This window comes from Phyllostomus hastatus, unplaced genomic scaffold (genome assembly GCF_019186645.2).
Source record: "Phyllostomus hastatus isolate PE091 unplaced genomic scaffold, TTU_PhHast_1.1 phas_scaffold_501, whole genome shotgun sequence".
Classification (NCBI taxonomy): Eukaryota; Metazoa; Chordata; class Mammalia; order Chiroptera; family Phyllostomidae; genus Phyllostomus; species Phyllostomus hastatus.
Genome location: NW_025334033.1, coordinates 36,122,249 through 36,148,010, shown reverse-complemented (window position 1 = coordinate 36,148,010; position 25,762 = coordinate 36,122,249). Strand labels below are relative to the sequence as shown.

The 25,762-nt window shown below is 43.6% G+C and overlaps 1 protein-coding gene across 3 annotated transcripts in view; it reads right to left on the bottom strand.

Annotated features, from left to right (window-relative positions):
* Positions 1-25,762, bottom strand: part of SAMD4A (sterile alpha motif domain containing 4A) — a 200,673-nt gene that overhangs the window by 57,612 nt on the left and 117,299 nt on the right. For all 3 annotated transcript variants that reach the window (XM_045822366.1, XM_045822365.1, XM_045822367.1), the window contains one exon: positions 21,829-22,347. In XM_045822366.1, the coding sequence (XP_045678322.1) occupies positions 21,829-22,347 (519 nt within the window). The remainder of the gene's footprint in view (positions 1-21,828; positions 22,348-25,762) is intronic.

Here is a 25,762-nt window from a genome sequence, read left to right as displayed (position 1 = left end):
ATGAACATGCTCTGCCCTCATTGCTTCAGGGGATAGATTAAAAGCAAATCTGGAAGGTTATATGCCTCAACTCTGCATGCGTGCTCTCTGCTTCTGGTCCAAAGGTTTGGAAAACCAGTGCTCACAACATCTGGACACCAGAAGACGAGTTCCCCCACACAGCTCCACCTCATTCTGGGGGGAGAAGAGAGAACATGCTACAAAGCCAGGATGCGGTCGGTGGACGGGGTGTTCCCGACAAGCCCAAGAGGAAGCCACACACTCTCTGGGAAGAGAAAGTGTAGACTTGCTTGTGCAACAAAGCAAAACAAATGGAGACTCTGGAAGAGAAGAAAGCCGCAAAGAACAGCACAGCAAGGTTGACAAATACACACAGCTTTCCCCATTAAATCTCATCTCCATACAGGATCGAAGTGAAAGCCTGTGGTGCCGGGAAAAGCACCTGAGAGGCTTTTCCAATAACCTGAGTCCTTGTCATTGGTGTCGGTTCTTATTACTCCCCGGGCGGCTCAGCCTTGGGGCAGAGCAAAGATGTGCACTTCTGCCTTCACATTATCACCGAAACATTTGGGCTTTTAAGAAGCAAATTAGAATGTTTCTGGCAGACTTTTATAGCTGCATTAATCTTTGGTACATTTCATTTGTCCTCTCTTGTCAGTTTCTATAATGGCAAAACTGGGTGTCATCCCGTAGAAAGCCTATTTTAGATAACTTCTGTTTAATGTCATTATTTATGAAATAAGTTAGACAAGAAGCCAATATATATATATATATATTTATACATTTTATAGAAAACAGCAGAATTTGACTCACAGGTTTAACTTCAAATCAAGCAGTCCTAAAAGGAAACTGCCCAAATTCTCTCATTCCATTCTATCAGACCCAATGACATCAACCGTGGAAGTAATTCGACACCACTGAAGCAGCTGTTTAACCAATCCAAGGAACCGTGGGATCAACCCAGCCATTTCTACAGTTCCTGTACATTGGGCAAACCTCGTACTTCCCTGCATTATGTTTCTTTTCATGTATATAGTTATATTTACATGTACTTAACCCTTAGGTTTGTCCATGGAATTTCTACCCACATTGAGAGTGAACAGACATCCAGAAATGAGCTTAGACAAAGCTGCAGAATTGGAATCATTTTGTTTATGATACCAAGTCAAGAAAGTCATTGAGTCAAGCAAGTGGCCAGGAGTGGATTGAAGTGTGCATGTCCTTGGTCATTTTCCAACTTATCTGTAAAAATACTGCAGTCACTGTGTTTAAGGAAGAGAGATGGTGGAGAAACTCAAAAAGACAGGTGTTTGATGACAAAACTTCCCTCCTTTCTAAAGAGATAACTCTCAAATTGTAACGAGATAACTCTCAAATTGTAACTTGTGAGCTCAGCTCACGTGCCTGTCCAGGAAGTGCTTCTTAGGTTTACAAAAGTGCAATGGCCACCTGTGTTTCACAACATCCGGGCTGTTCACTGAGCGTGAGCACCAGCAGAGCAATCCAAGTGAGGAACTGAAAACAGCCAGGGTTTCATGACTGGCCAACCGAGCCCACTTGGAGCGCTGGTCTCAAGTCCATGGCTAGAGCCACTGAACAAATCATCAGCATATTCTTTTACATCTTGACACCACTAGTAACTCTTGTCCAGAGGAGAAGTGGACCAACCACTTAAAAGGGGCTAACAAAGAATATTTTAAAGCTTTGTCTACTAACTCCCATCTTGAGCTGAAATCCAGGCCGAGTCTTCACAGACTCAGGAGCTTGAAGCTTCCCAGATGAGAGGGCAAAGTGGCTCTTAAATGCAAGGGCACTGAGGAGGCAGGGACTGGCGTCATTAGAAGATGCATGAATCCTACTGCGTCAGGGTCTCCACTTAGCACCTGCCACAGGCATGACGGGTGCTGGGATTGCTCTGAGCATGAGACTCTGAACCTTTGCCTTGATCAAGCACCATTCTTTTTTTCTTTTCTTTCTGGTGTTAAGGAAGGGTTACAACTAATTGGAGATGTATTATGTAGTCCTAATTCTCAACTTTGTTCCTTGATAGAAGGACGAGAAATGGAGATTCTCAGCACGGTGGCTAGCAGTCCAATTTACTGATGAGTGGATTGATTCTTGTTTTCATTAAAGCATTCGATCTAAATGTGAACTCTAACAATACACATTAATGATCATTGAAAAAAACCATAATTTGAGTTTACATTGCTAATTAGATGATTTTTTTGTTGTTAGTTAAGAGAAACTGGATGGTTTAGGGTCTCCTGGCTTCTTAATTATATTTGATTGAATCACCGTATGATTTAAGACAAGCTATTGAGGCTTCGCACACCCCCAATTCCCACTTTCTCTTCAATTTCAGCCTCTTCTCAAATTCTAAACTGTCACAATCTGACCCCATGGGTGTTGGAACACAGTGAGATTGGTCTGTGTTTGTAAAATTGATTTACTATGGCCTGTAATTACACATAACGATTTGAATGTTTGACTTGGCACTGCATTTTTCATTTAAACCATACTGTTCTTCTCTACCCCAGAGAAACGGCATTTACGTAATTGCTCTCAACTCATCTACTTGGGTATTATAAATCAGTCCTGGAATAAAGACTTCCAGAGACACTGCAAGCATGAGGTTCCTGGCATAATTCAGCCCCCAGGACTGGTCTAGTTTAGGAACAGGCTTGAACAGGCATGACTTTCTTATGGGATGTGAGATGGCAGGGCTATCAGGAGCCTTTGGACTCCAGCAGCAAAGAGAACAGGCTGGTGGACGATCAGGAGGACTGGGCTGAGCTCACAAGGCCAGCTCAGGTCCACAGGTTGGCACCCTCGGCTCCTCGTTCACTTCTGGACCCTCCGTCACCTGTCATGCAAACTGTACAGTCTGCTCTACAGTCTGTAGAGTGTGTTCCTCTGTAACATGTCGTCTATGCCCTTGATCCTCATTATTCACACAGTCCATGTTTGCAAATTCACCTCTTTGCAAAAATGTGTTCATAACCTCAAAATCAATCAGTACTCATGGCATTTTCATGGTTATTCATGGACATATTCAAAGTGGCAAAAAACCTGAGTCCCTGATGCACATGTTCCTCGCTGAGGTCGAACACACTTTGGCCTGCCTTCCTATTTTAGCTCTCATGCTATAAGCAAGTGTCCTTTTTGAGGTCTTTTCAGTGCCCCGTATGTCTAACTTTGGTGTTTTTTGTTGGTGATTCTCCTGTTTAAAGGGGCATAGTGTTACCCTGACCAGTTGGCTCAGTTGGTTGGGGGTTGTTCCATAAAGTGCTGGTTTGATTCCCAGTCAGGGCACATGCCTGGGTTGCAGGTTTGGTCCCCAAGTGGAGCAGCAACCTATTGATGATTTCTCTAACATTGATGTTTCTCTCCCTCTCTTTCTTCCTCCCTTCTCCTCTCTCTCAAAATAAATAAATAAAATCTTTAAAAAAATGGCATAGTGCTGAGGTGCTCCCTAGTGTTCCTATGTGCAACGAGGCTGTGATGTGCTTTACGGGGAAAATGGATGTGTTAGATGAGCTTTATTCATGCATAAGTTATAGTTCTGTTGGCTCTGAGTTCAATGTTAATGAATCTGTATATGTGTGTGTGCACACGCATGTGCGCATTTAAACAGAAACACACATAAAGCTATGAATTAATGGGTTGATGAAAATGTTGTGAGTCTTGCAGGAACCTAACCCTATATCTTCCCTAGGAGCCATGATTAAGTGTTTGCAAATTTAGTGTTCAAAGTAACTTTATAGAACATAATTATTGCAAATAAGAGGATCGGATAGATAGATAGATAGATAGATAGATAGATAGATAGATAGATAGATACAAACTCTTCATTCCACCTCCCATCCTGTGATATTTTGTCACATTTGCCATATTTTTGTCTTAGGCCTAGTAGTTCTCAACCTTGACTGCATGTCCAACCTCCTTGGAGGCTTTAAAAACATCCTGATGCACAGGCCTCCTCCTAGACTAAATAATTGGAAAGCCCTGTAGTAGGGTTGAACATCTGCAATTTTAGCTGCACCTGGGTCGTTTTAATGGCTAGCTAGGGCTAAGCACCGCCACCTTAGGTTATCTTCTTGCCTCAGTGTTCCTCCAAATTCTGTCCCACATCCTGGACATTGTAAGTCTCCCCAGGTTGGCTGCTGCTTCTTCCTGGCCTTAGTAACATACCCCCAAGATTAGAGGCAATCGTATTTACTTTTCAAGTGGCTTTTAATAGACAATACACAAATCATTGCTTCTCCCACCCATAGCTTGTTTGCTCTGGGTTCACATGCAGAATTTTGCTTACACTCTGCAGTCCAGGATTTTATCACTCTTGCCTTGACCTCCTGGCCAAAATAAATGATATTTGGTCCCAGAATTCTAACCCACACAATAGCTAGGTGGAAATTTCTAAAGACTCCCTAGACAAATGTTTGGACATTTGGGAAGTGATATCTAACTTCTTGCTTTAGCCACTCACTCTTGCTAAGTGGGAAGAGTGAGTCAGGGGTTGGCCCAGGCCCTCTCTCGCCATGAATTGACTTCAGCACAGTTTCTTAGTCTGGAAACTCGGTTGGTGAGAGCATAACTGATTTATAAACAGCAAAAACTTGTGCTTTAGATCCATGGATCAGTGGCATTCATTGTCATCATCTGGGAGCTTGTTAGAAAGTCTGGGCTCTCAGGCCTCACCCCAGATCTACTGAGTCAGAATCTGCATTTTAAGATCCCAGGAAATTTGTGTGCACATTCAAGGCTAAGAGCACTGGCTACACACCCAGCTCTAACTTGCTGGCTGGACACTTGTTCTCTAGATGTTGGGGAAGGCATCAACCACAACAAAAGCATCCTACGGCAGTGAGAAGAATTTGGGATTTGGGTTGGAAGTCCTCTAACCTTTCAGTGCCTCAATTTTCCTCACTAGTAGATATCAAAGGCCACATCAAGAAACTGGAGAAAATATCAAATTATTTAATGTTGTAAACATGTTTTGCGAACTGTAAAGGGCTATAGAAATATTAGTCATTAGTTGTCAAAGTAAGAATAACCCAATATAAAACAACACTGCCAATGGGAAAATCAACTCAAAGTACTAGCCAATCTAAGGACATTCACGGGGTATATCCAGTGTATTACGTGTGGTGGGAAAAATATCTCTGTTCACCTGATAGTGTTTCCCAGATTTACAAGGCATGCATTTCCCACCATGCTCTGTCACACCAGGTCAGTGCCTTCCCCACTCTATCAGGACCCTTATCTATACTGACCACTCTCCTCCGCCCCCATGAGAGTAATCTTCCTTTGACTCAGGCTCCACCTGGTCTTTCCTGCCCCCAATTTTAAGTGCTCACACTGCATTTCTATTTTCTGAAGGGCCAGGGTGTGCACATTGCCTTCTTTTCCATTAAATTTCAGTGCTCAGAAACATCTCACGGTGCCTTCTTTTTGTCCTGACATTGGTAAGCACTGGCAGCCCAAAGTCCTTATTGCAGATTCTAAGTACCTCCACTATAATTAGAAATTTAAGTTAAGAACCTATTATGTGGGTGGGTGACATTGGGTTCTTCACATGGAAAGCAAGGAGTTGGAATAGATCATTCATTCATTCATTCATTCATTCATCAGACATTTGTTAAGTGCCCACGATGTGCCAAGCTCTAAAAGCTAAGGGCACAATGTTAAAAAAGCCATTACAGCCCAATGGATGATCTTTCAGCCACTCCCTGAGCCAATCTTCCGTGATGTTATTTATTAGCATCTTTATGCAGTGCCATTCCTATCTGGACAAGATATTTCCCCACATTATTTATTTCTCCATATTTTTTAAGAGCCTGCCTTGTAACACCAATAGAACAGCCAGCCAGGGTGTCGGGGTGAAGGAGCTGCCAGCTGCTCACCACAGGCTAGATTCTGAAGAAGGGAAGGCACTAAATTAGATCATTCCTCCCCCTTCCTGGCTCAGCCCAGTGCTCTCATTTCTCCTTCACATTTTAGGCTCTCATGAAAGTGTAAATGAGTGACTGAATGCTCTGTCTCCTTATTCTGTCTCCTTCTTCAACCGCTCAGGGCTGGGGATACTATACTGCTGTTTCCCCAAATGCAACCCAAAAGACCCATCCTTCAGGACCACCTTTCCTGGTCCTTCATCCTCTGAAGAGGAGGCCATGTGAGACTAAGCACAACATCCCCAGCTACCATTTGCCAATATCAGGTACTTGGCCAAAAAGGTCTGCATGTTGCTCCATATAATTCTCATCTAATGTCTACTAGAGTAGGGTCTCTCATTATTCTCTCTGCCCGCCCCCCCGCCAACACACACACACATTTCACAGACAGGGGGCTGAGGTACAGAGAGTAAAGGTCTTGTCGAAGATCAGACAGCTGGGAAGGCGCAATAGAGAGCCAGGTTCAAAGTCTAAGGTTCTTTGACTTTCAAGCTTGTGTTCTTAAACCCAATACCACATGGCTTTTTGTGACAGAAAGAACTCTGGGCTTAGACTTTCAGCCCCTGATACTGGAATCTCAATATCCAAAACCCTAAGCAAGTCCATTGGCACCTCAGGATCTCAGTGTACTTGTGTGGAAACCAGTTAAAACAGCAGCAGTACCTCTTCTGCCTACCTCCCAGGGTTGCTGTGGGGTCACATGCTGCCTGCATCATCTACCCACCCACCCAATTTTGCTAAGCATTGCCCTCCCCTGGGCATACTCTGGGCACTAGCAAGGATGATGAAGACCCACTAAGATGATGTACGAAAGCTACTTTTGAAGTGAAAACATGTGAGTTGTTACCTTCTTACAGAAAGAGTTTAGGCTAACCTCCTTATTCATTCCGTTAGTCAACAACGAGCATCTCTATGCACAGGGCATTGTGCTAGTCACTAGGGCTACAGATGCCAAGAGGAGCATAATAAAAGACAAGACTTCACAGATGCAAACAGTATCTTCCATCATTTATTAAGCCATCACCTTGTATCATTTAGAATAACACAGCAGTTGGGAGCCGTAAGGCAGTGTTAATATTCTAAGTAACACTTTGCATGAAGGTGAAGAATTGCTCAAGGAAGTAAAAAATCTAGGTGATTTTAATTTGTCACAGTGTCTCAAGGACTGATAAGAGCTTTTGAGGAGGTGGGAATGCACCAGGACCAAGATGCCTCTCTGAATCCCGGCCCTGCGTGTTAGGATGACAGCATTGGGGAAATACATGAAAGTCTAAAAAGCTCCTCTCTCTTGCTTCTGTGGTAAACATGCATGCTGCTTCCTTGCGAGCTGGCTATGCCATGCAATAATTTTAAATCTGTGGCTCTGGGCAGCAGGAAGATTCTCTGTAATTGAGTTTGAAATCACCTGCTCAACCACATGGAAAGCCTCTCTTTCCCACTTGGGCTTTCCCCAGATGGCTCCCAAAGCTGATGGTTTTGGTCCTGTGTGGGTGTTCTGAGGACAGAACCAGGCAAGCATCTGCATGAAAAGCCAAATCAGAATCTTTTCATTTTCAATTAAATGATGGAGGAGCAGTAGACTTAAGGGAAACAACCAGCCTTTTTTTCCCTCTTCCTTCAAGAATGTAAGATAATCATTTGATGTTTCCCCACATGAAAAGCTGTGCTTCGAGAATGGTTCCTCCTGAAATGAGCACTGACTCACCAGGTGCTCAGTGGGTTGGGCAGTGAGCTTTACATTCCTGAGTAGAGCCCTCAAGAGAACTGGCAGAGAGCAATGCCAGTGTTTTACTGAGAAGCAGTACATAGATGTTGCTGTTGTTTAGGTGCCCGATGAAGTTGGTCCTGATGGAATTTTAATGATGGTGTCACATTCCTGGGCTCTGCTTCCAAAAATATTATTTTCAGAAGACAGGAGGGTATAACACTGCAATTTGTTCCCCTCATTTACTTGCTCCCTAATTATCTCAGAGCTCCAGAACTTTAAAGCTGGAAGGGACTTTAGGAACATGATTTAGGAATCATCTCATCCACCCACATTGCCATTTTATTAGTTAAGGAATGAGAGACCTAGAGAGAGGTAGCAATTGCCAAAGCTAACTCAATGAAATTGATATTGGAGCTAAGACTACAACCTCAGTGTTTTTGGTCTTCATAAATCATGGTATGTCAATGACCACTCGTCTTCATATTAATGTCATTGACAGGGAGGGGTAAAATTATAGATCTGTGATAATATAAAACAGATAATCCCTCATTTAACACCAGAGTAATACATTGCAGGACCTAAATGTTGATACCGATAGCTTTGTACAACAGTGTAAACCGTGTAACTATCAGGAAAAGTTCCATCTTGAAGAGGGATTTGTAGGGGAATTAAAGATATTTCTGATACTCCCCATTAAAGATATTAGTGTAAGAGACAGATTTATCCCCATTTAAAATCAATGGCTATCAGTAGCATAAAGTTTCATTTCACCACCTACTCCTCAAAGACTGAAAAAATTAAGATAAAATAGTTATTTATCAAACTATAGACATTGTACAAAGAGATCTACATTACATGTCATTCATTCATTTATTCACTCAACAAACATTTCTCCAACATCTAACAATGTACTAGGCAGTGTTTTGGACAACAGGAAGACAAAGCCATATCCTTGACCTCTTGGAATTTCTATTCAAGTGGGGAGTCAGATAATAAACAATCAAATTAAAAAAGACTTCCAGTTTATGCATATGTTACTCTGTTCCTTCAGGAAACTCACTAAAATGACAGCAAAGACATAAACCCATAAGGAAAAGGATGCAGGGAAGAGATGACAGGAGATGACAGTGGGTATCAGCGGACCACTGAAATCAACAAAACCTTGGAAACTGGAAAACAGAAGGACATGGGATAACTAAGTAGGTCACAGAAAGGTAATGTGTCTGTCCACGGCTGGGGGAATCATGCCAGTTCACACTGCAGAAGTTCATGAGAAATTCAGGACTCAGAGACCAGGTACCTCTGAAGGCAGAGGTACAGGGAGGGGCCCAAAATAGGAGGCTTGGTAGAAAGTGTGTCTAAGGTACAGGGAGAGCCTGAGATTCTCTCTCCCACTCTATAAAACCAGGTGAGTCTCATCTCATCACTTTTCTCATAACAGTCCTTAGAAGCCTGGAAACCAAGCCTCTGTCTTCCAGGAGGAGACAAGGACTCCTGTAGGGGAGATGGGCAATCCACGAAAAAAAGAATTAAAGCTGGTGATATGTGTAAGTCCCCAACCAACAGCCAGGCCTGGTTCCTACCTAATCTCCCCGTGATGAAATTCACACACACAAGGTTCCAGGGCCTTCCTCTTAAATGAAAGAACACGTGCTTGTGAAACAGTGTCCAAAACAAACAGAGAAAAACAAAAAATAAAGGGAGCAGAAAAGCTCCAAAAATCAATTGAACATGAAACAAGAACAGAATGCAATACAAAAAGGATCATTCAAAGGATAAGAAAGAACTCCTGCAATTAGAAGATATCACAGCAGAGATTAAAAAGTATATAGTAAGTTTGGAAGATAAAGTTACAGAAGCCACCTCTGAAGTAGAACAAAAAGACTGAAAGGAGGAGAGAAAAAGTTAAGGAAATGAGAGGATCAATAGAAAAGAGCTATTATATAACTAAAAGGAGTTTCTGGAAGAGAAAAGACAGAAGACAAATGAGTAGAAATTATGTTTAAAATTTGAGAAAATCACCAAGAACTGAAGGAGTACAAGTTTTTGAGGAGGAGAGCTAGCCTGAGGGCAACAGGAGCCAGCAGGAGCAGAAAGACAGGAGACAGGAAGGATGTCTTCAACGAAAGATCGTGTTTAGGCCCAGATGGGACTTTTAAAATCAGTCATGGATGGTGTTATTGCTCCCTTTTAATATGAGGAAATCAAGGCTGAGAAAGGTTAAGGTGTTTCTCTATGGTTGCACAGCTAGTAATCAGTGGGACTCAAACCTAGCTTGGTATAACACCAAAGCATGTGCTCTGAACTGCAACCTGGTATTACCTGAGACTTTTCTAGACTGATTCGGCCGTCAACTGTATTAGTGACTCTGCCAGATCTGTTACCAGCGCATGTACTTGAATTAGCCAGAGCATAACGAAAGAGCGAACATTGAGAAGTACCAGGTCAATTACACAACACTCCCTTCAATCCAAGAAACTGGGCCGCGCCCATTGCTAGATTTGGGAGGCGGATTGGAGTTGGTATAATTCTGGAAAGTCAAACATATGTTTGAACTACAGAACTCAAGGAAAAGCAAACATCTCCAGCAACAAAGACACTGACTCCACTCTGTGATGGGCTTAGAGACAGGATTCTCAGTGGAATTCTCGTGTCCATCACAGACCTGTCTGAGGTAGAAATTTCACTGAAGTTCCAGTTGGATAGACTTGGCATTGGGATTCTATAGAGTCTCCAGGTTGAAGGTAAACCTAGGTATTAAGCAGGTTTCCTCTAGCATTCCAACAGCTCAACCAAAGGTCCATTCTCTGAATGGACCTTTCTCTTTGCCAGTCTGGGTGATTCCAAGGGGCTGAGTCTAAGCTAATTGATTAAAAAGAGGGAGAGGCAGAGGGAAAAGATGTTCTTCTGCATCCTCCTTTCCCAAAGTTTGGATTCTTATGTGAACTATACCATTAAATGCTTCCTTCTCTCCGTCCATACCACTGAGGGTGGCACAGTGGTCTCACGGGGCCGACATCTCTGGAAGTAAACCACTTACCCAGTATGATGAAGTGCCGGCAGAAAGCAATCTCCTGGGTCAAAGAACTTCAGCAGCCTTTTTTGCTTGAGTCACACCAGTTTGAGAGTTTGACCCTGAGCGTGTAAAGCTTCTTGCTCCTAGGCCATTACAGTGGCAGCCAAAAATGAAAGGCCTTGGCTAAGGACAGGAATGTATCTTTTTTCTTGGCCACTTTGTGGCTACTTTTCAATGTGAGGACCCAAGAAGTAAACATGAAATTGTCTACTTGCTCTGTCCTTTAAGAAAAAGTCCTTATTTTTTGTGTCGACCTTTCTAAAAAGTTTGTTCATGCAACTGCGAAAGGATGGAAGGCAGCATGATGCAGATGTGTGGACACGAATAAGGAAGTGGCCATAAACGTGTGACTCTGGTGCTGAGCAATCCCAGTCGAGCTTTCAAGAGTTTTTCTCTGAGCAACTGCTTCCCCAGCACCCCATAATTAGCCTGCTCTCTGGACTGCATGCAGATGGAGTGGCTGGGGGACAGGAGAAAGAGAACAACTCCAGAAGCAAAAATTATGCAGCTGTCTAGCAAGAGAGGGAAGACCACTGACAGAAAATTGGGAAAAGAAATAGGACCATATGAAGCTTTAAATTCTTTTTCACAAATCTCATAGGACTGAAGAGAAAGCCTCAAGCAACACAGCTACCTTCTCTGAGTACTAACAATACTCACTCCTGAACAGCAGTGAGCTATGCAACAAGGCTTACCTTGAACTTAGGACCTGCAGCTCAAAACCAGACTTAGGGACTGGCTGGTCTCAGTCCCACTGGTGCCCTCAGAACTGAAGCTGAGAGACTTCTGGGAATCAAAAACCCTCAGACTTTGAAGTAAAGCAAACAATGCTTTGAGATTCCAGGTGAATTTGGAGTTTCATTGCCAAAAGTAAACAGACAGACAAAATGTAGACACTTTTACCCCAAGATGCCATTATTGTACCTGTAGTGAGCTCTGGCATTTAGAATAATAAACACTGAGTTGGGATATTAAGATTATCTTGCTAAACCCAGTAGAGTTAATAACAATATCACAGGCAGAGAATAATTTCTTGGAAAATGATGAACTCATGTGAATAATTCCCTTTCTCACAACCTACTTCTCTGAGGCCTAATGACTACTCCAAAATTCTTCCAACTTTCCAAGCTTGCTGCAGTCTGGAGCGTCCTCCCAGCACGCCCAGTGGATGCAGACTCAGGCATCATTCTAGCCAAGCCCTCAGGTCAACGACTCTTCCTTCTCTGCATGCTCTCTCTCTAGCTCCTGAAAATATTCAGGAAGACTTCACTCTGCATTCACACACTCAGTCTGCGGTGGGGATCAGAGCTGCCCCCTGCCCTGCCCACCCAAAGCCATATAAACGTGACGTGTCAAACACAGCAAACCAAAACCAGGAAAGTCACCTAAAGAAGTCCAATTTACGAAGCAGAGAACTCTTCTACATATGGCAAAATAAAATCACCTGATGAAATCCTTCTAATATTTGTTATTTTAAAATACTTTGTGGGTTAACTTTGCTAGAGAATCTCAGGAGCTGAGGCCCTTAACCTGATTGTAAAGAGTTCTCACCAATGAAGACTGTTTAAAAACCAGACAATTTATATCTCAAATTGTATTTTTAGTGAATGGAAAACATTCATTCAAAAAGGTCATTTTCTGTTTTTCTTTTTTCTGTTTAATTTTCATTGTATTTTTCCATTACCATTTAGTCCCCTTATACCCTCTCCCCCCAGCAATCACCACACTGTTGTCCATGTCCATGAGTGAAAAGGGAGACTTCAATGTAGTATATGTTCTCTTCTAGATGCTTCACACCTCGATACTAGTGATAGATTAGGAGAGTATGCTCAGTTTCCCAATGCCGGCCATAGTCACCCCTTTGCCACTGAGAAAGTTGGGTGTACCAGCTCTCCATTGATGCCACTAAGAGTCTGCCTCTTGAGAAACCGGAACTAAGATGCATGTCTGACTTTCTTTAACGTGGGTATAGCAAGAGTTGTTGTGTGTGTGTTTTTTAACCCCAAATGGGCAGTAGCTTTTGAAAAAAAAAAACAAAACCCAAATTGCATGTCCCTGCTCCCACTGTAGAAATGTTTAGCATAGTGGTATGCGAATAAGACCACTCATACCAAACAGCATGAATGTTTACCAGATGTCTTAAAACAGAATCGTCAGCCTTGGCCGGTGTGGCTCAGTTGGTTGGAGCGTTGACCCATAGACTGAAAGGTCACAGGTTCAATTCCTGGTCAGAGCACATACCTAGGTTGTGGGTTCAATTCCCTGGTCATGGCGTGTATGGGAGGCAGCTGATCGATGTCTCTCCCTCTCTCTCTCCCCCTGTGCCCTCTCCCCACCTCACTTCCTTTCTGAAAGCACTGAAAAAATATCCTTGGGTGAAGATTAAAAAACAAACAAAAAACAAAGAACCTTCAAACAGTCCTTTCTTCCAAGAGAATCCCATCATGGTGATGCAGCAATCACAGAGCAAGAGTGGTTGTCAAGAGGCCCACGGTCTGGGCACCAGGCACTGCCCCAGGTGAGCCCCCATTTTGTTCTATCTTTAAGCTCAGAAGGGTAGAAACCCATATTTGGATTCCACATGCCCTGGAGTTTCAGCATCGCCAGGATCTTTAGCTGTAATTTCTGCCAGTTTTCTTTTCTTCTACATGGCACAGACCAAGGAACTCATGAGAGCACTCTTCCTACTGATACTACTCTGGGCTATGTTACCTGGTTTTCTTTTAAAATGTTTCCTCTCCCTTTCTTCATTAACATCTTCCTATCTTTTTCATAACCATACTATTTTAATAGGTAATATTTGGCACTAACATGGTACTCACTTCAAAAGATAGAATGAAAAGTAACCCCCCCGCCCCCCCCCCAATCCCTGTATGCCAAACTTCCCAGATCCACATTCCAGGCAGTAGTTACTGGTGTTGGCAGTCTTTGAAAAAGGAGGGGGACCAAAATCATATACTAGTCTTGTGGAGAGTGTGGTTAACGCTGGATATAGCCGGAGGATCTCCTGGCTTTGGCAGGTGGAGACTTTCTTAGACTAGCCCGGCATAAAATTCTTGGCATTTCATTCTCCTCCTCCCGTTCACTCCAATATAACAGCACTGGATACTCATCACCAGTGCACTGTGCATCGAAGGTTAGTCTACCTTGCAACCATAGAATGAAAGGCCTGAAAAGGGTCCTGAGGGGTCATCCAACATCACACCTTCAGAAAGAAGCAGCAATCCTGGGGAGCGTAAGATCACACACTGAGTTAGGGGCGGAGAGACTTTCCTAATCCCGATCTTTCCACTGTGGCACCAACACTCGGCACTCTGGGACTGGCCACCCTCCCCTGGCCTGTACTGATGCCTAAGTTATCTGCACCAAGTCCTGTTCTGTTACTTAAGGGTCGTTTTTATAAATTCAAATAATGTTCTTACATTTATTACTAATTTAAAACATTACTCCTATTAGCAATAGATCCCAAAGAAGCAATATCGACAATTACTCTCTTTTTCTTTCTGGTCCATTTTAAGGTACTTAGTAAGATGTATCACTGAAACAACCCTTCAGGGGATAGTGGTATTTGTGGCAGGCTGGCTCTTCAGCTCTTTGTAGAGCTGAGCAAAGTATCTTGATTTCAGTTCAGTGTATTGGAAGACCTTTGTCAGCGGGCTGCCCCAGGGAGCCCATTACACCCTCGTTTACTGCAGAGCCTAGGCCAGTGGAAGAAGCACCCCCTCCTGTATCGGCATTAATGGCCAGTGCAGAAATAATAACGAGGGCTATCATTTGTTGAGCATCTTCCTCCTGGCAAGTGCTTCACACACATTTCTCACTTAATCCACGCAATACCCTGAGAACTAGTTCTCTTTACTCGTCTTCATTTAACCAACTTGATGGACCAACCAGTACTCTCCATTCCCTTTAGACTCCTCACTGATGCCTGCAGCTCATTGACTCTTCATGGGCTGTAATTTACTTGTGTGTTTCTGCTCCCGCCAGCCCACTTACAGGTATACCAGGAGTCAGTTGAGTTTGTTCCCAAACCTGCTTATGCCAGTGTACTTATTATGGTAAATATGTAACATTAAAAAGGATAACTGCAATGACATATGAATTATAAAAATGTTAATTGCATAAAACTTCCTTACGTGCTTTAGAAATATTCATTGTATTGCTTAAAAATCTGTTGAATTTAGTATGATAGGAACTATAAGCTAGATTATAAAAAGAAAAAAAAAACAAGATCTAGAAAGATTGTGTACTCTGTTTTTTCTAATGTCCTCAAATTCCTGCTCCGGAATTATTGTCTGTGATTAAAGAAATCACAGACAATAATGCGTCAGGGATGTGATATGCGCAGTAGGGACAAAGAACAGCCACTGTCGGGAGCCCAAGGAAAGGGTCATAACTCCATGCAAAAGAAAGCATATGAGGGTATGTATTTATGCTTCAAGTTAAAATTATATAAGGTATTATGCCTTTTTAATACTTCCCTTCTTGAAATGGCTGTTGTAATGAACACATCGACTACCCATCCTGATCAAGTCAATTAAGAGGTCTTCTACTGAAATTAATTCTAATTTTATAGGTGAAGAAAGGAGGTTTAGAGGTCAGGTAATTTGTCCATAGTCACACACCTAGTTACAGGTGGAGCTGGAATTTAAAACCCAGTGATGTTCTTGATCTTGACCAAGGCTATCTCATCATTTATAACTCAAACCTGAACATCTAAAACACCACTTAGAGACTTAGAATTCCCTTTGCATTGCAGTGTCTTACTGTGCAAAGGAGAAAACTAAAGTACAAAATAATCTTGATATAAATCTTTTTGCTCCATACGGGTTTTGCTGGGCTTTTCCAAAAGGATGCATCTCAGCAAGGTTGGCCACGAAACAAATCTCTAAAGCAAGCCCTGTGCTCTTATGTCTCCACTCTCTAATTCTAGCCATGGAATTTGTCTATGGAAACAATCCATACTTTTGGCAAAGAATGATTACCCCAGAGTATGCTGGGAATTTTAGCCTTTCTCCAATCCACAAAAATCCTTCACAGCATTTTCCAGATTTTGGAAACCCCTGCCTACCTTGCTTCCCCATCTCCATACGCTTCTCTTACTTGACTTATATCTGAGATTTCCTAATACTGTATTTTACCTAACAGAATGTTGGGGACTAGGGTGAGATAAGGGAATGGCAAAAATGATATTTCCAGTGCTTAAGATTTGGAAAGTATACTCAAAATTGATAGCAATTGCTGCCACTAAGTTCACCCTCACCTGAAACCATGAAATTTAGGGTTTAATTTGCTTGCTAGTAAAGATATCAAATACACATTTGATATCTTTAAATAAATATATATATATTTAAATATATGTATACATATATACGTATGCTACATTCATAATACAACTTTCCTCAGTATAACTGAGTATGTCCCAGAAAATCTTAAAAGTAAGACAAGTAAAAAGTAAGTAAACACAAGATTAAATGACTCCTTGTTCAGTTGTGTGTGGAGCAGTCGCTGTTAGCGCGACACTAAATTTATGAAATAACAGCAATCATTTAGCGTGAAGTGTGACACTAAAGTTTGTGAAATAATAGAAGTCATAAGGCTACAGGGCTCCAAGTCTTAAAGCAGCCATCCCACCCATCTCTTCCTTGTTCCTCCCCTCTTCCAGGCTAGTCCAATTTAAGCTGTTTATTCTAGACAGAATCTGTTCAGTTTTTGAAGTACAGTGGAGAACTGGAAACACTACTGCCTCCCTCTGAGGCTCATAGTGTTTAATAGGCCCCACTGTCACTAGAGTCTAAAAAACCCCTCTGGGGAGGAGATGGATGGCACAGCCTCGTGACCCAGAACGCACGTTGCTCACGCGGGCCTCCTACTTTTCCTGAGCGGTGGAATCTCAGACTCACAATAAACCAGCAGACTTGTTGCTTGCTAGAATGTCTTTCTGATCTTCACTAAGCCCCGGAACACAAACACTAGACACGGTGAGGAAAAACACAGTCCTGTAAAACCTCTGGACTCTTGAAAACGGAAGAAGGATTAGGCAGTGGCGATACCGGGTCCTCCGAGCCACCACTGAGCCATCTTCATGATGTGATGGCAGGAAGGCCAGTGGCAGACTTAAAAAAAGTTCACCCCAAAGGGGAAGGAAGCTGAAGCTAAAAATACATCATGCCAGCTGTTATAAATGCTTTTCAAAGGAAGCAAAGCAACTAGAGTTACCTCCTTGAAGAGCAAATGAGGGGTTAAGGAAATAATGGAATTTTTCAGTTACAAGCCAGGTTGGCTAGAATTTGGGGAGGAAGAAATTTTCCACCAAGAAAGTCTGTTGGTAAAAGACAAAAAAAAATTCCCTGAAACTTCAAAAGGATGGGGATGACCTGCAGCCTGCAAGACAGAATCAGAGTCTCCAGACGTGTCCTTCCTTATCAGTTTCCAAGAGGCCTCTCGCAAAGACGTCTTTTCTTCCCGGGCCTGCCTGAAGCTGTACAGTCTCTCTCCTTCCCTTGAATATGGGTGTTCTGGTGTTTTTTGCATTCTGACTAGAATGAGTCTGAAGTGGCTGGTGGTCTTGACAGAAAATGTGAAGGGCAGGGAAAAAATGAAGGACTTCTTGAGCCAAACAGTTATCTCTAAAAGAGCTGGCCCTGGCTGCCTAAGGGGATGATCGATGGACTTGGAAGGGTTTGTCCGGTGGCAGATCAGGGGCTCCCAAAGGAGCCACTGTCCCTGAGGTCCACGTGGCCCACCTGCTCACCTTGCCTGCTGAAGCAGTGTCGTTTCAACTGCTGGCCCCCTGGCGCTGAGCAGCCATCTTTTCCGCAAATGGACAGCCCTCCACACCCAGAGAGGCTAAGAAACAAGGACCAAAGCTCAAGGAATGTCCAGGCTTTGGATGCCTCAGCAGTTTTGTTTTTTAACTTTTAAGTTTGAAGTCATTATAGATTTATAAGGAATTGCAAAATACAACAGAGAGAGGTCTCATGTACCCATTGCCTAGCCTCCCCCAAGGTGACACTTTACACGGCTATAGTGTAAAAACCTTACATCGAAACCAGGACGTTGACCTTAACATGATGCAATTAAACAAGATGGTAGACCTTTCTCAGATCTCAGCAGTTTTTGTACACATTAATTTTTTTGGCATGAATTCATATATAACTTTATGGGCATTTTATCATATGTATAAATTCATATAGCTACCTCCACAATCAAGATAATAGTATGTATCTGTTAGTATTGAGCTCGAGTTGGTAAAATAAGTCACAGCAAAGCAAGAGTAACAATAAATGTCACCATGAGGATTATGACAGAAGGCTAAATGACCAATTTTATCACCAAATACTGAGTAAATTCCCAAAGACACTTTTCTTGTTTATTCTAGAAATTCATTAATGTCAAGAACATCTGCCCAGTGAGCTGTGGAATTGAGTAAGTCCCTACCATTCAGCAAACACACATGGCAGGGTGGGCAGACAGGCTTTGGCTCACACGCCATCTCTTACTCAATTATAGTGGCTGCCTCGAGGGGCACATTGAGGAGGGTCTGGAGGCCACATCTGGCAAGAGTCAGATATTATCTAACAGAGACGCTCTACCAGGAGAGAGTAGCAGCTGAATGCATGCCAGGAATTTGACATCTCCAAAATTTCTGTGACTTTTTGAGCACATAGTGTTCTAGGTGATGGGGAGAAAGGATAAAGACACACATCCTGTCCCCTAAGTAGTTTGTAATCAGGAAAGGGAGGTGAACATGTGGACCTAGAAGGCTAAGGTCAGACATTGAAGTAGATGGGTCCGTGCAATTGCAAAGCGAGCCCCTCCTCTGAGAACAGCTCCTCTTCTTCAGGGAGTCACACAGAGGCAGGTGTTGGGTGAGGTCTTAGATCTGCGCGCTGTAGAGGACACTGATGCTGGAGGGTGGCTGCTCCCCATGGGGGCAAATTCAGGGCCCGAGAAAAACAAAGGTCGACTAGCTACCAATGGAGTCAATCTCTGAGGATGGGATGGGAGGGAGAGGCATGCAACCTTGAATTCAGAGTCAGACCTGGGTTCAAACCCCAGTTCATCCACTTTGCTAATCTGTGAAGTTACTTTGCTGCTCTGTGCCTCAATTTGTCCATCTGTCAAATGGGGTAACAATAATATCGATATAATGGACCTATGAGGATTAAATGTGTTAAAGTTGATGAAAAGGGTCTTGAAGAGCACCCAGCATGTGGTAAACACTATGTAGTTGTATGCTATCACTGTTAATTTACTTTTTATGATCTGTGATACCAACTTACTTAATGTATCATTTTTATCATCAGAAAAATCAATTGAGATTAATAAAAGAAACACTACAGTTCCAAGATGTGCCATAAGACTGTAGAAAGGAGAAGTTCAAATAGAACATTTTGGAATAATTTTTGTTACCCAAAGCTTCTGAGTTCTTGCTTCACATTAGGCTACAAAGGTCAGTATATGCGTTATTTTCAAATCCAGATGTGAAGAATGATAACAAAAAAATCTGGTATTGCAAGGACTTGAATAGAAACAAGTGTCTTTCCAGGTCCTAGGCTGCCGGTGAAGAGTGGAAAATGGCTAGAAAGGCAGTCTGGGGCAAGGAAGGCGGTGTCGGCCTCCACACAGGCAAAGGCTGTGGGCCCTGAAGGAAACCAGGAGAGCCTGGCTCTTTTTCTGAATGGTGTGCTTTTTCAGTAGGAGACTAGACAGGAAGCAAACCTAGAGATGCTTAGCCAGGTTTAATGCACCTTATGTTTGGAATTGCTTGTGATGACTGAGACAAAGTTGACCCAAGTTACCTTGTGGATGGTTTGTGACAGCCAATACTTCAGTCTGACATGAGCCTGTGGGACCAGAAGCAACCAATCTGCACATTTTTGCTCTGAGTCATCAGACTCCCAAATAGCCTTACAAGGAGAACGAGGTATGGAAAATACATTCTTCCTTCTCTTCTGATGCAATTCACTATGTTGCTTAATGGACTTTTCAACCTGTCCCAGTCCAGTCTTCTCCTATCTCATGGAAGAAAGGCCCAGCTCAAACCTCGTTATAACAGAGCTCACTTGATTTAACTTCTGTCTAAATAGATGAAAATAGGTTGATTCTTGTTATACTAGGGCTTAGTTTTTGCCCCTACTCCTAACCGTATCTTAATCCCTTCCTTGAAAAGCTCTGCGTGGCTGCATCATCTATTTTTAATGCCTTAAAAAAAAAATACATCATTTTTCTCCACCTCAATGTTCCAGCACATAGTAAACCCGACATGTGGTAAACACGATGCAGTTGCACGCTATCGCTGTTAACTTACTTTTTTATGATCTACAGGACTGATTGATTTAATGTATTATTTTTATCATCAGAAAAATCAACTGAGATCAATAAAAGAAATACTATAATTTGATACCATCTCGAAAGGACTAATCTTGTCAAGACCTGACCCTGACCCTGAATGTGTACATCAGCAGAGACAGAAACGTGGTGACCCCATGACTAATTTCAAGACACACGATGTAAAACTCAATCCCTTACAATGCAAAAGACCAAGTGTTGAGAGGGCAAGTAGCTCAGAGCTGGACTCCCTCCCAGCTATCAGCGAGTTTGGTAACAATGACTAGATTCTGAAGCTGACCCAGGAAACGTGAGTCAAGAAGCTCTGTCATCCCAGCCTGCGCTGTCTGCGTTAATCGCCCCAGCCCTCGCTCTCCATCACCCAGAGGCTGGCGAAACCCTTCCCTGTGTTACTTGTCCATGAAAAAGACTGTCACCAGAACCACTTACCTAATAAATTACTGATGCAATTATCATCTAATTCTCAAAATGTGCAAGGATTGATATCTAAATGTTAATATAGGAAAAAGAATTTTTTTGAGAACTTTTATGAGTTTATTTGGGCCAAACTGATAAAAATTGCCAGGAAGCAGTATCTCAACGTACTGAGAAAATGCTCCAGAAAGAGAATTTAAAATCTCACGTTGCGGCATTGGCTTCAATGCAGTATCCTAAGTATTTCCTGGGTTATTACACTAAGGTACTGTTTCAATTAAGGTAGTTATAATGCAACACTCCTCTGTTAGAGAAAGCCATTTTAAAGGGTCCATTAGCCAAAAGATCCAAGTGGAGACAGAGGCCAAGAGGCCATCATTGCCAATTCTTAATACTCTCCTCTCTTTTAATTGGGGGTTTCTGCATGTTGACAGGCACACAGTCTAACTGCAAAAAGCTTTCCCCCGAGGAAGTGATCTCAGCACTGACACTGTACTCACAGACACATGCCCGCTAGCATCAAGGAATTCTGTTTAATGACGGCCCACTCTTCCCAGTTGCTGCTGTACAGAAGCACCAATGGCATTTTGAGAAGATTCTAGCCCTTGTCCCAGCTGTGGGCAGGTACTTTGCTTTTATGGTCAGAAGAGCAGGAGGCTGTCCTCTGCTCTCCCCCCTTCAAAGCAGGTCCTGACCCACGTCTCCTAAGGGGTTAGACTGAGCGAGAGAAGGCCACAGCATCCACACCAGGCCCCAGCACAGAGCAGCATTCTCAGCTAGCAAAACTGCTCCCCGCCAGGAGGAACAGCGCCCCCCACAACTGGGGATTAAACCAGGAAATGCAAACAAGGGGTGGGAACATTCCAGGGTGAAAAAAAAATAGAAAAAGAAAGAATAAAAAAATGAAAGAAAAAGGGGAAAAAAAGAGAAAATGCACAAAGCCCATGAGGCTGTCTGGTTAACCATGGGTTAGAAGGAGATTTGGAAAACCACACGCCCCCAGGGGTGTGCCAGTCCAAGACCCCAGGTTGAAAGACTCGTGGGTGAAAGGCATTTCACCACTTATTCTCTCTTATTTTTAATTTTTAAAAATCTATTGTAATGCAAATTTGGACCATCAATCATTTTTACCTGCCCAGCATTTTCATCCTTCCAGAGTCAAAAGAGCAACAAAGATGGGGTCCGAAGATCCCCTCCCCACAGCCAATTCCAGGCAGCCCTTCCATCCCTGGGTTACGGGGCTCAGAGCGGACACTGCAGCGGGACATGCCACACACAGCCAGTCACCAAACCACACTGCGCTGAAGGGCTGCCAGGGGACTTACTTGTACTTGTGCTGGTTCCGATCGTATTGATTGTGGTGGGGACGGATGAGGAGGAGTAGAGGGGCACGTGGCCATTCTCACACCCCAGACTTTTGTCTTGCCAGTTGGAGGCGTTGATGCAAATCCCAGAATCCCGAGAGTTCTGCCACCCATTGAGCTTGTCGTCGGAGTTCTGTCTTTGGTGATAGTAGTGCGTCTGCCCATAATCCACAGAGTCTGAGCGGCCCCGGTTCTGGCCACCGAAGCTGGTTGACGTGCGGTCCTCTAAGTGGTTCAGCCACATGGCCAAAGCACTGCGGTCTTCCAGTGAGGTGGCTGGATGTATCAGCGCGTAGGACAGCAGCTGCCTGCTCTCCTCGATGTGCTGGTTGTGTTCGATAGAGTGCGCCAGGATCTTGGGCAGCAGTTTCATATACTCTACTTTTGCGTCGAGGTTTCCTGGCTTCAGCAAAGGCAGGTGAGTTAACAGGAGGGAAATCACTTTATCCTTGGATTCCTGTTGCCATTGGTTAATGATTCCTGGAAAGGAAAATACACAGGGCAAATAAGTAAATACAGCCACAGTGACCCAAAACTCCATACCATAGAGAGAATGCCGGTGGATTAGCGCCCCAGTCTATGGAGCTTGGCTAATTTTTCCCAAAACAGCCAATGCATTGGATTGGACAACTGACCTCGGGTTACCAGGGGGCAGTGACTTCAGTGCAATATGGAACAAACGTTCTTAGGTGTTTGGGTCCTCGGTCTAATCCTCATTTAGGTCTCCAAAGAGGCTACGGCCACTTTGGTACAACCAAATAGCATTACAGCCCTGTTTTGTTTTTGTTTTTTCCTTAGGAAAGTCTAGCTATACCCTCAGACAGATGGGGGAGGGAGAGATAAGGAATAAGAAACTCTTTATTAAAAAGCAAGTATAATTAAGGGCCCATATACTGGAGTTCTTGAGGATAAGGCTGCTTCTCATCCTGCCCCCACATCCAGGCATCTGTGGAACAGTGGTTTAAACCCTGGTAAAGGCATCTGTGTGAAGTTGGTAAAACTTCTTCGATGGAGAAAGGTGTCAGGAAAAGAAACAAAAAACCCCCTTGCCGTCGCCTGCACCTTGCTCACGGGAAGCTGACTCAGAGAACGACTGTGAGCTCAAATCTCCAGTGAGCGAGGGACTCCACACTCCAGGAGCACCTCTGATCACACGGGTAAGCAAACCTTTTCCCTCTCTGTACAGGTCTGTTTGGTTATTTTTATTGTGGTAAAATATATATAGCATCCTATTTACCATTTTAAGAATGTTTCAGCACACAGTCCAGTGGCAGTAAGTCCCTTCTCAGTGTTGTGCAACCACGACCACCGTCCGCCCCCAGATCCTTTTCATGTTTCCAAACTGAAACCCTGCATGCATCAGGCAGTAACGCCTGTCCCCTCCTCTCCCCCTTCCCCTGCCGACCACCATTCTACTGTGTGCTTGTGACTTTGACTGCTATAGGGATCTCATATAAGTGGAATCACACATTATCTGTCCTTTTGTGACTGGTTTATTTCACTCTGCATGATGTCTTCCCGTTCATCTATGCGAAGACCTGTTTTTAACACACGCAAAAGGATCCCTCTTATCCTCTTCCAATCAAAACACAGACTGGCTGCCTTTAGGTAAACGTGAGTAAACAGTGCACTTCGCCTTGACTGGCCTTTGAGAAGCAGCTTGTTGAGGGAACTGAGAGTTACCCACAGGACCTGGGGTCACCGGAAAGAGAGCTTCCTTCTAGCAAAGTCATGCCTGAGAGCTGGGGACCTCAACTTCAGCCCACTGATGACCCTTCAAGGATAAGCAGTCCTGCTGGCTTTCACACAGTGTCTGCAGGGTTGAAAAGGCGTTCCTGGAATGTAGCAGAAGCACTTCACTCTTCTGGCAAGACACAGACACATCGGAGTAAGCTTAAGAGGAATCACTGACTGTAAGTTGCAAACACATCAGCTGTGTACTCTAAGGCCTCTCAGAACTACAGGGGTGTATTCAGAGAAGAGGATCAGGCAAGGTATGTGATAAAAAAACATGGGCTTTGGAGTCCGGGAAACCTGGGTGGGAATCCCAGATCTGCCACTTAATTTGCAGTGGAACCCTGGTCAATTACTTAACCTCTTTGGGCCTCAACTCCCTCATCAATCACATGTTACCAAGAGCATCTGCCCTCCTTGTGTTGGAAGGATTAAATGAAGTAATGTATCAAAAACCCATTCAAGTACTTGAGGGTACAAATAATTCCTTTTACTTGCCTCTGCATTAGGCAGCCCACATGAGAGCAATATTGGGTGGTTTTGGTTACCAAGTTTTAAAAATAATAGACCTGGGAGGACCCAGGGAACATCATTAAACATCATCAGAGCTGGGAAACGGCAACCGAGTCAAAAGGTGAAAGAAAACCGGGTCATGAGCTTCTGACTGAACAATATGAAAAGATGCTTGACTCCTTTCCAGTGGAGATCTAATAAGGAGATGAACAGTCAACTCTTTGAAGAGGATGTCTTCAAATTGAAGGAGGGAATAAGATGTGATGTGGAGAAGAACCAAGCGCTGCCGGAATGACAAAAGACCCAGAGAAGTCACCGGGAAGGGCTCTACAATCTGCCCTGGGGGCATGAAGAATAGAACTGGATGGTCTACAGAAGCAGATAAAAATACAAATTTTATATAAGTGGAATATGGGATCTAACATAAAGAATTTAAAATTTTCTAGTATTAAAAGTAAAAAGAGGTGAAATTAATTTTAATGGTCTGTTATTTAATCTATCAAAATATTGTTATTTCAGCTTATAATTAACCTAAAATTACTGATGAAATACTCTCCATTCTTTGCTTTGTGTGAAGCCTTTGAAATCCAGGGCGTGCTTTACCGCTGACAGCGCATCTCAGTCCGGACCAGCCACTGCTGAGGTGCTCAGAAGCCCTGTGGGGCTGCCGCTACCGCTACCGACCTGGCGCAGGGCTACAGACGTTCAGATGCGGAGGCGGGTGGGAGGGCACAGATGACCTCGGCAGGGCCCTCCCCACTCCCAGCCTCTATATTTAGCTAACTGCCACCTGACACAAGACAACCCTCGTGTGTTCCACTAGGTATAGCCTCCTTTTTTTCGAGTAGTTCCGGGAGATGAAAAAAGCACCAATTCTGACTTTCTCATCAATATGTTTTCAGCAAACACCCGGCCTGTTATAAATCATGAATATGCTTGGGCTGAAGACAGGAATCTATTCATTAAGCCCAAGGAGCTCAAGAGGCACTGGCAAGAAGCAAAAGGCCCTGAGAGGAAGATGAATCTATGCCCGATGCCAACACCGATCAGATGTGGCTAGTGTACACCCTGGAAAAATGTATGTTTAAAAATAAGATTTGGGAACAGCCTTGAATAAAAGTTCACAAGGCAGAGGAACTCCCTCGATTTCTGCTAGGTCACTTCCCTGTTTGGATACTGTACCCTTCTGCAAAGGTCAGTCTAAAAAAAAAAGCCAGGAACAAAAACAAAACGTAAATAGGACTCAGAGTACAACTAAACAGTTTACCTCTGTGCAAGCCCTCTCTGCCAGGTAGTAACCTGGGTTCCCGAGGAGGAACAAGCAGAGCAAAGAGGAAAGGGAGACGAGAGGCCACTGGCCCTGATCCCTCCCAGGTCTGAAAGGGTTTCTTCTCTATCCTTGGGGACAGGACTTGGATGGGGTGGGGCTGTGATGTGGCTAGGAAGATGGCTCTGACTTTTGTTTACTGCCACTGGGAACATGGACACAAGACCGCCTTCTGAGGGCTCGCCACCCGGACTGGGTCAAACCGCTTCTGCTACTGCCCAGCTGCCAGGCTGACAGCTCAGAGCACTGAGAGTTTTCTGTGTGCCGGGCACTCTTCTGAGAGCTGTCACGTAATTAGTCATGTAGTCCTCACTAGAAGCT